Source organism: Erpetoichthys calabaricus, chromosome 1, assembly GCF_900747795.2.
Source record: "Erpetoichthys calabaricus chromosome 1, fErpCal1.3, whole genome shotgun sequence".
In the NCBI taxonomy this organism is placed as follows: domain Eukaryota; kingdom Metazoa; phylum Chordata; class Cladistia; order Polypteriformes; family Polypteridae; genus Erpetoichthys; species Erpetoichthys calabaricus.
This window is the reverse complement of record NC_041394.2, coordinates 337,948,644-337,963,297: the sequence shown is the minus strand read 5'-3', so window position 1 is coordinate 337,963,297 and position 14,654 is coordinate 337,948,644. Positions and strand designations below refer to the sequence as shown.

At 38.7% G+C, this 14,654-nt stretch overlaps 1 protein-coding gene across 1 annotated transcript in view; it reads right to left on the bottom strand.

Annotated features, from left to right (window-relative positions):
- Positions 1 to 1,423: 1,423 nt before the first annotated feature.
- The window catches only part of LOC114642597 (zinc finger protein 850-like), a 105,486-nt gene continuing 92,255 nt past the window's right edge, over positions 1,424 to 14,654 (bottom strand). The window contains exon 10 of the mRNA XM_051933495.1: positions 1,424 to 3,701. Within this exon, the coding sequence (XP_051789455.1) occupies positions 2,473 to 3,701 (1,229 nt within the window). The 3' untranslated portion in view covers positions 1,424 to 2,472. The remainder of the gene's footprint in view (positions 3,702 to 14,654) is intronic.

The following is a 14,654-nucleotide window of genomic DNA, read 5'->3' as shown; positions in this document are numbered from 1 at the left end:
TATTTTAATGAAGTTAAAATTGTGATTTTGAGAGCCTTTTCAGAGTTACTGGCACTTTGTTTTAGCTGCCTTTGGCAAACTAAACTTCTCACTAACTCAGCCACACCTTCCGGCATGTCCTGCTATCTTTTTGGCTGAAATGTTGACAGAATCGGCCTGATATAGAGAGCTGTACTTTAAAAGTAATTTCATTTTAAGCATCATGTGTTGGAAAAAAATGAATTCCTTTTCTAAAAGTGTATTCCTCTATTTGGTATATTCCTCATTGTTTTAAGTACACAATGGGGGTCTGAAAATTGAAAGTACACCTTATCAGAAGGATTTAGGAGTCATAGTGGACTCTAAGCTATCGACTTCCCGACAGTGTTCAGAAGCCATTAAGAAGGCTAACAGAATATCAGGTTATATAGCGCCTTGATGTGTGGAGCACAAGTCACAGGAGGTTCTGCTAAACCTTTATAACGCACTGGTAAGGCCTCATCTGCAGTCCTGTGTGCAGTTTTGGTCTCCAGGCTACAAAAAGGACATAGCAGTGCTAGAAAAGGTCCAGAGAAGAACAACTAGGCTGATTCCAGGGCTACAGGAAATGAATTATGAGGAAAGATTAAAAGAGCTGAGCCTTTACAGTTTAAGCAAATGGAGATTAAGAGGTGACATGAATGAAGTGTTTAAAATTATGAAAGGAATTAGTCCAGTGGATAGAGACGGTGACCTTAAAATGAGTTCAGCAAGAGCACGGGGACACAGCTGAAAACTTAAGGGTAAATTTCGCACAAACATTAGGAGGTTTTCTTTACATTGCGAAACATTAGAAACATGAAATAAGCAACCAGTAGACAGTAGGACTTTAGAGACTTTCAAAATCTGACTTAAATGTTATTTTAGAAGAATTCAGTGGATAGGACTGGCAAGCTTTTTTGGGCTGAATGGCCTGTTCTCGTTCAGAGAACATATTTGCCACATGTAGTAAATAATTAGATTTGAGTTCCATGAGATGGCAGATCTGCACTTCAGTCCAAATGTAAATACAGCCAGGACCTGGCTAACAGAAATGCTAGTGAAACAAACGTACAGCCAAAACAGTGAAGGGAAAATATGTCATTCGGGTCATGTTGGCTAACCAGCTAACAAAGATGAGCAAACATGAAAGTGCTATACAGTATTAACTAATTAACAGGTATGTTCATTCACATTCTGCCTTATTGGCATGATCAGCCACCCAGAAAACTGAAGTGGTAACAAAGCACCACAACTTAAAAAGATATACAGTATCTATAATAGGGCAGCATGGTGGCACAATGGTATCTCATGCCGGCTCACAGTAAGGAGACCAGAGTTAGTGTCCAAAGTCCTCCCTACATGGACTTTGCATGTTTACCCCACATTTGTGTGGGTTTCAAAATATTATTCAAACTTAAAATGAATCATCCAAAAATGATTTACTGATACTAATAATACAGGAATATCAATATTGTGATAACATTTTTGGCAACATGACGCAGCTCTGATGGTGAGACAATTTATGGGATGTTGCTTTATTTGGTGATTTAGTCTGCTGTGATGTTGGAAGTAGCAATGTCCTTCCTGTGGTGAGCCACTGCAGCGTTATCTGCAGAGGTTTCATTAACAGATTTAACACTCCACCATATCCTGGTATACTGAGGTGTTTGATTTAGTTACTTCATTCCTTTTAGAGTTTGGGTAACTTTCTGCTGATGTTCATATTGAATTTTCTATTTCAAGTTGATCCTCTTTCATCTGGTGCTGTCGCTTCTTGTGGCTTTGGGCAGAACGTTTGTCTTTGCTTTCAATTTGATGAACTTCATTTCTTTCAATTTTTAACTTCTCTAAAACTTCTCTAGTTGTTGTTTGCATACCATTATTTGAGAATCAGTTCCTTCTCGATATTCTTTTCCAGAATGAATTCATTCCCATCTGGGTGTTTATATTGAAGTTGCTATTCTTTGTGGGTATTCTAATCACCCTTTACTATTTGCTTTCTCTCTTTTAATTATTCTAATTAAAAGTCTTACGTTTACACCAGTTATTTAACTTAGATGCAGGGATTACTTTTCTGGATCCCAATTTTGGGCAAAACCCTTTATTCAGAAATTCTGGATTTGTGGCATAAACGTAGTAGTGCATAATCTCTTCTTTATTTTTAACCAACTAATATTGTTGCTAATTTCTTTGTCAAGTTGTGCTTGTTCAGTGTGGTGGGCCAGCAACACTGTCCACCTCCGCTGTCACAACATTGGCAGTCTCTTCATCTGAAGATGTTGCTCCTTCACTATATCATCACCTACTCCAATGTCAAGGCAGAGGAGGGACACTTTTTATTCTCAGAGATTTGCAGCCAGTATGGATTACCTTTTTAAACACTACAAGAGTAGCTTCACCTTGGTGAGACTTGATTTAGATGTTGGATAATAATGGCCCTGATGTGGAAGGCACTCATCAAGTCTTAAATAGTTAGGAAGGTTGCATTTCACTCCTTCCCCCACTTAGGACTTCCTTTTTCTCTCTTGTGTGAACCATAGTGTGTCTCTTAAGACTATAAACATATGCAAAACATCTACCACATTCAGAACAGCAATATGGTTTCTCTCCAGTGTGAATTTTCTTGTGGCTCTTAAGATTGCTCATTGTCAAAAATTTTTTACCGCATTCAGAACAGCAATAAGGTTTCTCTCCAATGTGAATTTTTTTGTGGCTCTGAAGACTGCTCTTTTGTGAAAAGTCTTTGCCACATTCAGAACAACAATACGGCTTCTCTCCCGTATGAATTCTTTTGTGCTTTTGAAGATGGCTACTTTCTGAAAAGCATTTACCACATTCTGAGCAGCAATAGGGCTTCTCTCCGGTATGAATTTTTCTGTGGCTCCGAAAGCCACTTCTATGTGAAAACTGTTTCCCACATTCCGAACAGCAAAATGGCTTCTCTCCAGTGTGAATTCTTTTGTGTCTCTGAAGTAGGCTCCTTCGCAAAAAACATTTACCACATTCAGAACAGTGGTAGGGCTTCACTCCCAAGTGAATTTTTTTGTGGTTCTGAAGACTGCTCCTTTTTAAAAAATTCTTGCCACATTCGGAACAGCAGTACTGCTTCTCTCCCATGTGAATTTTTTTATGCCTCTGAAGATGGCTACTTTGTGAAAACTGTTTGCCACATTCAGAACAGCAATATGGCTTTTCTCCTGTATGAATTTTTTTGTGGCACCAAAGACCACTCTTTTTCGAAAACTTTTTGCCACATTCCAAACAACAATATGGCGTCTCTCCTGTGTGAATTAGTTTGTGGCTCTGTAGACTGGTGTTTTTTGAAAAGCCTTTACCACATTCCAAACAGCAGTATGGCTTCTCTCCCGTGTGAATTCTTTTGTGGCTCTGAAGAGTACTCATGTAACGGAATTGTTTACCACATTCAGAACAGCTATATGGCTTCTCTCCAGTGTGAATTCTAGTGTGTATGCGAAGAGTACTCCTGTCACCGAATCGTTTGCCACATTCAGAACAGCAATATGGCTTCTCTCCACTATGAATTCTAGTGTGTTTCTGAAGAGTGCTCTTGTCGCAGAATTCTTTGCCACATTCCAAACAGCAAAATGGCCTCTCTCCTGTGTGGATTTTTTCGTGGCTCTGAAGGTGGCTCATTTTTAAAAAAAGTTTGCCACACTGAGGACAGCAGTGAAGTTTCTCTCCTGTATGAAGTTTAAAAGGAAAAATAAAAGGTTATTTTCAATCTTCATATTACATCACAACATTAAATAAATGCTGCTTGAAACTATCAACAACCTTTGATAAACATAAGCAATTGTAAAGCTTAAATTGCACGTGGAAAAACACTCAACTTGCTCATTTTAAATTTTGTATTACAACTACTCATCAAATGAGCACAATCACTGGAGCCAAGAAGTGAAAATAGTAAACTAAACAGATCGCATGTGATAGGCCTAGTTGAAAAGTTACTGGTCACATTTTGTTAACTAAACTATAATACTGCAGTAAAATTTTGACATCATACTCTTAAAATATTTGAAATTTTATATTGTTCTTAATTTATTCAATTAATTGGTAAAAAGGTCCATTTTCATTCTAAGAAACAATCCTAGAAAGTTAGTATTAAATTCCCATAAGTATTTGCTAAACTAGAATAATGTTAGTTTTACAAAACTACATAGCTTATAGAGGATAAAACAGAACCTTTTATCTAACATGTTAATGGAACATTCTTAACACTCTGATATAATTCAGATGTAACAATGGAATAAGCTCAGCTAGTAAGACAGATTGTTTACAAATGAAAAGGTATACAGTGTCAAAGCATGTACGTCAGAGGGTCACCCATAGTGTCGCTAACTGTCTTATCTTCTTCTTCCTCCACAGTTCAGAAAGCACACTCAGTGAAAGTAACTTACTCCACCCCCTTCTGGTTCCTTAACCATAAAAGCATGACTGTCCAGAAGGAGGCATCACTTCTTACCCCAGAAACTAGAGCAAAGGAGCTCCTCAATCACCTAATGATAGATGAAGCAGTCATATCTTTTCTAGTCACGTTATTTTGGTGGCAATGATGTTGTTTCATTTTCACGCCATCAAATATTTGGTTTTAACTGAACCTTTAGGCAAACAGGGATGGCCAGGTTGGCACTCCAAAATGTATTTTCTGTTGAGCCACTCATTCCCTTGGATGACCACAAGAGGCATATAATTTTCTGACTGTGCTACTATTTGTTTAACATAAGATACAATGCAAAAGTCTTAGGCACTTGTGACAAATGTCTTAAAGTGGAAATGCTTTTAAAGCTAATGCCATGAACAGTACAGTAAACAGAATAAAACAAAATAACACCAAATTTACTGATTTCACTTAACACATTTTGCCTTGAAAACAGCAGCAATTCTCTTTGGTCCACTATAGTACATTTTCTGAAGGTACTTGTCTGCTCAGATACTCCAAACCTCTTTGAGGACTTGCCACAGTTTCACTGCAGTCTTTGGCTGCTTACTGTGTTTGCTTCTGTATTGGACAGTAATCCTAGATTGGCTCAATACTACTGAGATTAGGGCTCTGTGGTTAGCCATAACCATCTGTTATGGGATTCCCTCTTTTAGTTTTGGTAGTGCATGATGGATAAGGATCTACCTGTACTTCTCAGCAGTGGCAGGGAAATCAATTTTGATCAAATTACCAACCCTGTTTGTGGAAATGCATCCCAAAATCCACAGGGAACTTCTACCATTCTTCACCATTGCCTGCAAACATCCATAAATGTACCATTCTCCATCTGTTCAGTGAATAAAATTTACAAATTTTTCTGCACCCATGTCCTTGTATTTTCATGCGTACATGAGTCACTTGGTTTTATTTCAACCTTTATGGCTTTTTGGTCAAAACACTTCCATTAAGCCCACTTCTTACAAGGCTTTTCAGACTGTAAAAGAGTGTACTAAGGTTCCAGTGGTTGCTATCTGTCCTGATCTGAAAGTGAAACTGGACATCTTCCAATTTCAGAGGAAAATACGCTTAATGTATTTCTAGTTTGTTGCACTCCATTTTTATGGCTGACCACTGTGCTTCCAGTCCCTAACCTTGCCTGTTTCTTTTGAGCTTATGTGGAGCAGCTTGGATAGCACATCTGGAAACACCTGTCTATCAAGAAACGGAAAAGACTATGATTATGAAGGACAAGCATCTTCTGTCTCGTTGTTATGCTCACTTAGTGTAAGATTTGCAAGTTAAAACACCACAACCTCACCTTTTCAGTATGGTTGTCCCTTATTCTCTCAACACATTTAATGACTTAATTCAACCTAGACATTATGTCATTGATCATTAGCATTCATATGTTTTATTTGCTTAATCAAGCACTGAGTTGTATGCGCACAAAGAGTTCCTGTTTTTCGTTAAAGATGTTCAAATATCTTCAATTTTTGCAAAAGGAATGTTTGGAACTCTAAAAATCTTTTTTTTCTATTGATACACTAATCCCAAAGGACATAAAACAAACACTCTGAACTTTTCTAGTAAACTTATGTTTACTAAAGAAACATAACTGGGATATGTAAGAAACATCACAAACAAGAAACTATTTTCAGAGTGTTATCAATTTTTCCTTTCATTTTTATGTGAACTGTTTTTGCTTTTAATTTCACTAAAATATTTCAAAACAAAGAAACTTAGACAATGTCATTTTATGTGTATGTGCCATGTTGTTATGTGGTGTAATATTGTCCAGGAAAGGCACTTTAACTTCTAAGATTCTTTTTATATTTGTGGACAACATAATACTGGAAATAACTAAATGTTAGCCTTGATTCACACATATGTCCTGCAAAGCTATTCAACATTCACTCAGCATAGATAAAGCTCACATACAAATCAGGAATATCTCAACACTGCCCAAGGCTAGCTATCCCAGCTTCAATACTTTACCAGGGACGAGAAGTCATTCCGCCCACGAGGCGTCCCTGCTAGGGTTCACTTACATGCTGATCCATCTTCAGATTGCTTTTTCCTGAAAGGGCTACACTTAAAAATAACCCAGCAAGAGCCAGGAACAGCTACGCCTGTCAGGCTTTCGTATTCCAATGGCTACCTTTGAAAGGGCTATAGAGTCTCACAGAAGCCAAGGGCTAATCAATATCCCAACAGTACAATACCTAAATGGACACAGTTCATTTTATTAACAATCATCAATCATTGCTAAAGGTCAGTAGACAACAGGACAACTTTAGCAAAGCAATAGTCAGACTAGTTTGCACTCCAGCCACTGTATTAAACCTCACCCTGTTCCATTCCATTCAGACTAGTGTGGTGCTGAGGTGTCACCTGTTGCACAGCTGCAGTTGTGTCCTAATTTGGGATCCTGAGGTGGTTTGTCGTGTGGTGTGTGCAGTAACACACTGTATCAGTGCAGGCTCCCAACCTCTCCTACTCTCCTCTCCTCAATCAATAATTATGTTTCTTTTTGAAGGAGAAACCAAGTGTAAATGTTAGATATGAAAAAATACAACCTGAGCAATTCAAATCAGGGTCACATAGCAAGCTTTGTTTCAGGTGGCTAAGGGTTTGATTGTTGCAGTATTTGGTTTCTTAAATCAGGGGTGATACTTGGGAGCGAAGAGGCAGTCTGTAGGTGGCAAAGTCAGTCAGAGTTGTCTTCTCTTTGGCAGTTGTTTCTGTCTCTCCTCCTAGTCTTGGCAGTTATGTTGTCTCTCTGGCAGTACTTTTTTAAAATCCTTTGAATTCATAGGGTTTTGCTGACTGCCTCTTTTCACAATAAAACCCTCCTTTATGTAACACATTGCATCAGTCAAAGTTTGGGATAACCGATTGTTCCCATGGTCTGGTGGATTGTTGATTAAGTTACTTTTGGGTAGACATGAAACGTGTTCATCCTGAAGTCCCAAGTCTTCATTTTACATATTCTTACAAGTATAAACATTCAGTCATTTTATCTAAGCTTAAATATATGCAGCACGGTAGCACAGTGCCTCGCAGTAAGGAGACCTGGGTTCGCTTCCCGGGTCCTCCCTGCGTGGAGTTTGCATGTTTTCCCCATGTCTGCGTGGGTTTCCTCCGGGTGCTCCGGTTTCCTCCCACAGTCCTAAATTATCCTTAGTGTGCACCCTGCAATGGGCTGGCTCCCTGCCCGGGATTTGTTCCTGCCTTGCACCCTGTGCTGGCTAGGATTGGTTCCAGACCCCCGTGACCCTGTGTTAGGTGTGATAGACGGCTATCTGGGGCAGTCGGGATGCCTGGGACATAGAAGGACCGGGAGAGCGCCAATACCTCCCCCGGGACACAAGAGGGTGACCACCCTGGGGTGCAGGGGAGTCACAGGATCGGAGCTTGGAGGCTCCACTCAGATGGGGCACGTGGCCCCCGCCAGGGGATGGCCAAATGTTCCAAGGAAAATGGACTGCAGCACTTCCACCACAACTGGAAGTGCTGCCAAGCCCAAAGGCAAATACACCTGGTGTGCTTCCGGGTGCACATGCAGCACTTCCGCCACACACGGAAGTGCTGCAGGAAGCTTGTCAGGGAACACCTGAAGCACATCTGGGTACTGGAGAAAAGGGGCTGACTCACTCCATTCTGGGAGCCGGAGTTGGGAGGTAAGTGTGATGGAGATTTGCAAGAGAGGAGTGGAGGCGGCAAAAGAAGAAAGTAATAAGGACTGTGAGTGATTTGCGCTGTACTAGAAGAACAATAAAAGAGTGTGTTTTTGTCAAAGCTGTCTTGGTGTCGGTTAGTGGTCGAAGCCAGTCTTTCACATAGGATAGAGCAGGTTTGAAAATGACAGACAGACAGACAGACAGATAGACAGATAGACAGATAGATAGATAGATAGATAGATAGATAGATAGATAGATAGATAGATAGATAGATAGATAGATAGATAGATAGATACTTTATTAATCCCAAGGGGAAATTCACATGCTCCAGCAGCACCTTAATGATACAAAAAACAATATTAAATTAAAGATTGATAATAATACAGGTAAAAACAGACAATAACTTTATATAATGTTATAATTCCGGGTGGAATTGAAGAGTCGCATAGTTTGGGGGAGGAACGATCTCCTCAGTCTGTCAGTGGAGCAGGACAGTGACAGCAGTCTGTCGCTGAAGCTGCTCCTCTGTCTAGAGAGGACACTGTTTAGTGGTCACTCTTCAACAATTTAAACTTATTTTCCCACAATTCCTGGCTATGTCTATTTTGCATACACCCCAGAACTGTATCTGCTTCCAAAAATTTGACAGTCTTGGGGAACTACCTCATGAATATTAATGAGCTAATGGAGGTCATTTGTACCTACCTGCCCTTTCAGTTATAGAACATTTCCTACATGAGCTCTGAGCCATTTTCTAAATAATTGTAAAATAAAAACAGACCAAAGTAAAACACACATATTAAATATTATAAGTCATATTTGGCATACTGTAAAAGTTTAATTTTCCAACAACAACATTACACAAGTGACATAGTTTAACCTTTCAAATAGTTGCATAATTTTGGAAACATCAAATCTCTTCAGCTACAATTAGTGCTGGGTGCTATGACAAAAATTCTATATCACACTATTTTTCAAAATTGTACCAGTTTCACGGTATTCAATGATATTTTTTTCCCCCATGCATGAGTTAACCACATTTTCCAGTGCAATTACTGCAGTAGACTGGCTAAGAATAACATATTCCACTGTCATGAGAATTGTACATTGTACAAAAAAACATTTTAATGTGCACACAAGTATTAATCCAGGTTTGCATGGCCCCATAAAGTGATAGTTTTCAAAGGGGTGGCACTAATGAAGAGAAGGAATCACATTGCATGACAGATGCAGTCAAAATATAGAACCTTTTTATTGAACAAATTTTGCAAACAACTTAAACTAAAAATTTGACAACAGATTTTCAACCATCCAAAGAGGCATTTAGACTTAGTAAAATATCCAGAGGTGCTTGTCAAAAGTTGTATTGCACTGAACATGTCTTAGAAAAGGAATAAATAGTAAATATTTTTTGTAAACCAACTATACTTTCTGTTTATGTTAATAATCTCTGTCCACTGACACGTTAAAGTGACTTTTTAAACAACTTTACCATCATTAAACTGCATAAAATTTAAACTAATAAATAATAACAATAAAATAAATAATAGTATTATTAGTGGAAGTTGCACTATTACTTCAAAACTTCAAGCCCAGGTACATTACACAGTATTCACCAAAATAAAATAAAATAAAACAAGTGCAACTTGGTGATGACATCTTTACCAACTGAACGTCATTAAGGCAAATTGCATTAATATGGACCTTGCTTCAAGCTAAGCTATATACATAAATAATAAAACTGCAACTTGCATTAATAATGCTATTTGTGGTATAGTGGCTCTGCAGCTTCAAAAAATAATATGGTTCCTTTTTAAAATCCAGTTCGCCGTGTCCGTCTCTGTGGGCGTGACTGCATGACCGCGGGGAGTTGATGAGGTGATTGGAGCGAGTCGCACCTGATCGTTCTCAATTGCTTCATCGACTTACGTGTGAATAAGGCGCTGCGCCCACGGAGACGTATATTTATGGGCTGGCAGGATAAGGGGAAGGAAAAATAAAAGATAGAACACAAGGAGGTTAAAGAAGGGAAAAAAGGCAGTCATGGGAGACGATCCAGACACCAGGAAGGTGAAGGCAGCACGAGCTGGGGTTCCGTGAGGGAGCGCAGGCTGAGGCAATCTAGGGGCTGGTTCACCCCACTAACTAAGCGTGTACAGTGGGGCGAGCGAAATGTAAGACCTCCCAATGGATCTGTGGAGCGACTGAGTGAGTGCGAAGGAAGTCGAGAGGTGTGCCGACCTCGGATAGTCTGGCTGTGCAGTGTGGCGGCAGCCAATACAGGGGTTGGCAGAAAGCAGTTTGTGCTGCAAAGGCTCCGCCAGCATTGCCAGTGAAGGGTGAGCCGTAGAGACAGAAGGTGGTGTGCTGCGATCGGGCGAGGAGAGAGACTGCATTTTGACCTCTATTTTAAAGGATTTATTTATTATGGATTTTATCCCCACGTTTCACTGGTTTTATGGGTTTGCTATTTATTTTGGTACTGTATTTTTCTGAACACTGCACAATGGACACTTTTGGTTTTACTTTTGACTGTTTTTAACAAAAGCACTTGAGCACTTTCCACCATCCCCTGGCTTCAATGAGGTTTTTACTCAGCTCATCTCTGTCACAACTATCGACGGTGTTGGTTCAACAGACTCCCTTGTGGGAAGAGGGAGTCTGTAGGGGACCGGCGTCGTCACACTATTACACAGTAACCAGGTACATTACACGGTATTGAAAAAAATAAAATACAACAGGTACAACTTCTTAGCTTGCAGTATTATCCAGTAGTATAGAAACAGTATTCACACATGTGAACATAATGGTCCACATCCGACCTTTTAAAACCAAAGTATCTCCAGACAACAGACATGGCACCTTTTTTTGTCAAAAGTTCTTCTGTGTCATCATGTTCAACTTTATTGTCTGGTACAGCTTCAGTTTAGGAATGTTCTCTGTCCATTTTCAACGCTCAATACCTCCACTAACGCATGTACACCATTGGATGCGCGTTTAGCAGTGTAGCAGTGAAAAAGGTCCCCCCTTAAACAGTTTCCCGCTGCGCCACATTCCGAACGTTGTTTAAGCTATTTAAACCGGTGTTCCGGTATAAGAAAAATCCATATCATAACAAAAATAAAAAACGTTTTTTGGTATGAACTGGTATACCGCCCAGCACTAGCTACAATGTAACCTCACAACAACAGAGAATTTAGACTCTGGTGACACTGGTTAGAACTATTCATCTTAAAGGATTAAGATACTGAATTACTAAATTAATACCATAATACTGCATCTACTAGGTGATGTGTTACATTGAATGGTAGTAATATGAGAATTTGAACCTGAACTGAATAATATTTACAGTAATCCTGCATTCCACCTCACAGTCATTTTGATTTGATTCAATACAATGTGGGATAAGGATGTAATATATAATAAAATGCACTGGTAAGACTGCATCTGGACTATTGTGTGCATTTTGGTTACCACAGCACAAGAAAGACATAGCATCACTGGAAGCAATGCCAAGGAGAGCAACCAAGTGCATCTCAGAACGTAAGGACATGCCATACTCTGTCAGACTCTGACAATTTAACCTGTTTAGTTCTAAGCAGAGGATACTGCATGGGGACCCAATCCAGATATTTAAAACCCTGAAAGGCATTGATAAAGAACATCCAGCACATTCTTTCAGCTTAAGGGTGAATCACGTACTTGAGGACATCAGTGGAAATTAAGGGGACGTGCATTTAAAATTGAAGCCAGGAAGCACTTCTTTAGAGACTCTGGAACAAACTACCAAGACATTTCAGATTTCATGCCGAAACCTTAACAAGCTTTAAGAAGAATTTGGATGAGATATTGGAACAGCTTAGCTGTTAGCTTAACCAGGCTTAATGGACTCAGTGGTCACCTCAAATTTCTAATGTCCCTAATGTTTCTAAAAGGATGGAAAATTTAACATAGCACGTCCATGTATCTTTCATGAAGTTTTAAAAAACTTCCTGTGTTGTGCCTCTTTTAATTTAGGGAAAGCATTTCATCACATCATTTATTAGCAAGCCACGGTTAATAAGCAATCAGCTACTCACCAAACCACAGCAGAACTAGCTGAGCGTCACTTTGACTTAATCCTAAATCCTTAAATTGTACACCGCAACAGCACTCAGTTACAGTATGAGGATCATCCCCGGCTACTCCGTACTATTGTAGTCTGGTCTTGATATGGTGCTAGTATAATACTATCTCACATCCACTGACCTTCAGAATCCGACAACTGTGCTCAAAAAATATTTGAAAACAACAAAAACATTTAAAGAAAAATGCTCACACAAAGGGCTTTGCAAAAAGTGAAAGGAAATAACTACAATCACAAAGAAAATTAATAAAAATAAGTAGGCAATAAAAAATGAAAACGGAAAATGGAATTAAGACTTAAATTACAGCTACAGATACTCAGATTAAGTTTCTAGTAATTATAATATTTACCATTCATTTGTATGCTTCATATATTTTTTACTAAATTATATATTAATACTTACTTCTGGAAAACTCTGCATACAATTAAAGGCAGGGTTCTCCACCACTGAATGAAGGAAGAAGTGGCTATTCAATTCAGAAGCACAGAATTATGCAAATGTGTCCTTCCGGTTTATCTTCTATGCTGTTTTTCGGTAGTTTTAATACTTTAGTAACAAATACATGCATTTTGAGTATTTTAAGCATATGAATGGATAACAGACATGTGGATTATGTGACACAAGTTACGTGAGAATTTTCTTTCTTTTCTCAATGGAGATTTTTCCACATCATTTGCCATTGTCCAGCACTGGTCACTATTGGGTCCCATTCAGTTAAAATCTTTGTCATGTACTCTCTCCACGAAAAAATGAATACATTTTTTTCATGCCCACCATTACAAACTAGAGTAACATTTTAATTTAGGTACAGCAAAAATGCATCAATTACTCATTTATTCTTCTGTAAAACGACCTTAACAAAGGCTTCTTTAAGTCTTCAATTATAAACACTTATAAAATATCAGTAGGTTGGTTATTCAGGGCTATGCAGTGTGGTATATTGACGTGACAGTAAAATGGCGTGTTAAAATGAAGGATTCACGGGTCTTATACTAAATATGTAATATCAAGAGAAATGTGTCTCAGTTAAGACCACTGACCACCACAGACCACTCTAAAGTGAAGTGCTGTTAGTTTGTCACATTGCAGAGATGAAAAAACACTTTACTGATGCTTTATAAGTGTTATTAAGACGCAGTACCTAAACTGTTACACAAATTACATGAGATACGTAACATATAACAAAATGTTTTTGCATGAAGTATTCTTTTAAGAATGAGAGATTCAACATTAGCCTATGCAAACGTGAAGAGAGAACAGGAAAAATCTGTGTCTCATGCTGCGTTTACTTGATGACATGAATTAGTTTGAAGCTGTACTTTTATCGGTTCAAGAGATGTGAACATCTGCTATGAAATCACATTTAGTGTATTGACATCTAACAGACATTCCAATATTCACAACTAATGATTAATGCATTTGTAGTCTGCTAAAAATACGTATTAGTCTGAATTTTCCATTTCATTATGACATTTATTTTTGGTCATAACGTCTACTCCTCACAGAATGCATTCATACACTCAATTGCATTCACACACTCAGGGTTTCAGCCTGAGTTATACTTACCACACAAAGACTGCACCACAAAGCTCACGCTCAGTGGGCAACCAAAACACATCTATTGTATACTTGTTGTGGCCCGTTTGATTAGCGCGTCAATATTCTCACTGTCAATAAGTGACAAAGTCTGATCAATGTTGCATAGCTAACAATGTCACAGTAGAGGATGACAGACTCTGCTATTACTGACTTTAAGAAGAAGAAAAGGGAAAGGTGGAGAGTCAGACCCATTGACCACAAGCAGTGAAGGAAGGGAGAGTATAATATTCTCATGATTGGGGGATCTACATGATAAGCAGATGCATTTCAGATGTTTTTGCATGTCTTTGTTGCACTTTGATGATCTGTTGAATCATATTCAGTCATTCATTCATCATTCTGGCACCTATATAACCAGCCTCACGTTTTTGGATACTCAGCCTCCGTGTCCACTGCACTGCGTAGATAGAAAAGTTGCGTCTCCAAATCTGATGTAATTTTTGTCACCTCCCAGTGCAGATGCATCAATTATAAACTAGACGTTAGAGAGAATAATCAACCAAACTGAGCCCAAAAAGCTGTCAACACAGCCCAAAGAATTATGTTAAGAACTACTACATGTCTAATAAGCAGCTCTGATAAACAGTAGTGAGTTTTCAGAGAGTATACAAATTAAAACTATGAGTAATGAAAGTCTTCATTAAATTAAAAGTTAAATAATATACTGTACTAGGGGGTTCGCCCCCTGCTCGCTTCACTTGGATGCCACCAATATTATACACCAATGGTTAAGAACGTGACCGATCATTAAGATTGGGTCACAAGATAATGGTGCAGCAGATGGGCAGACGCTAATCATGTCCATTA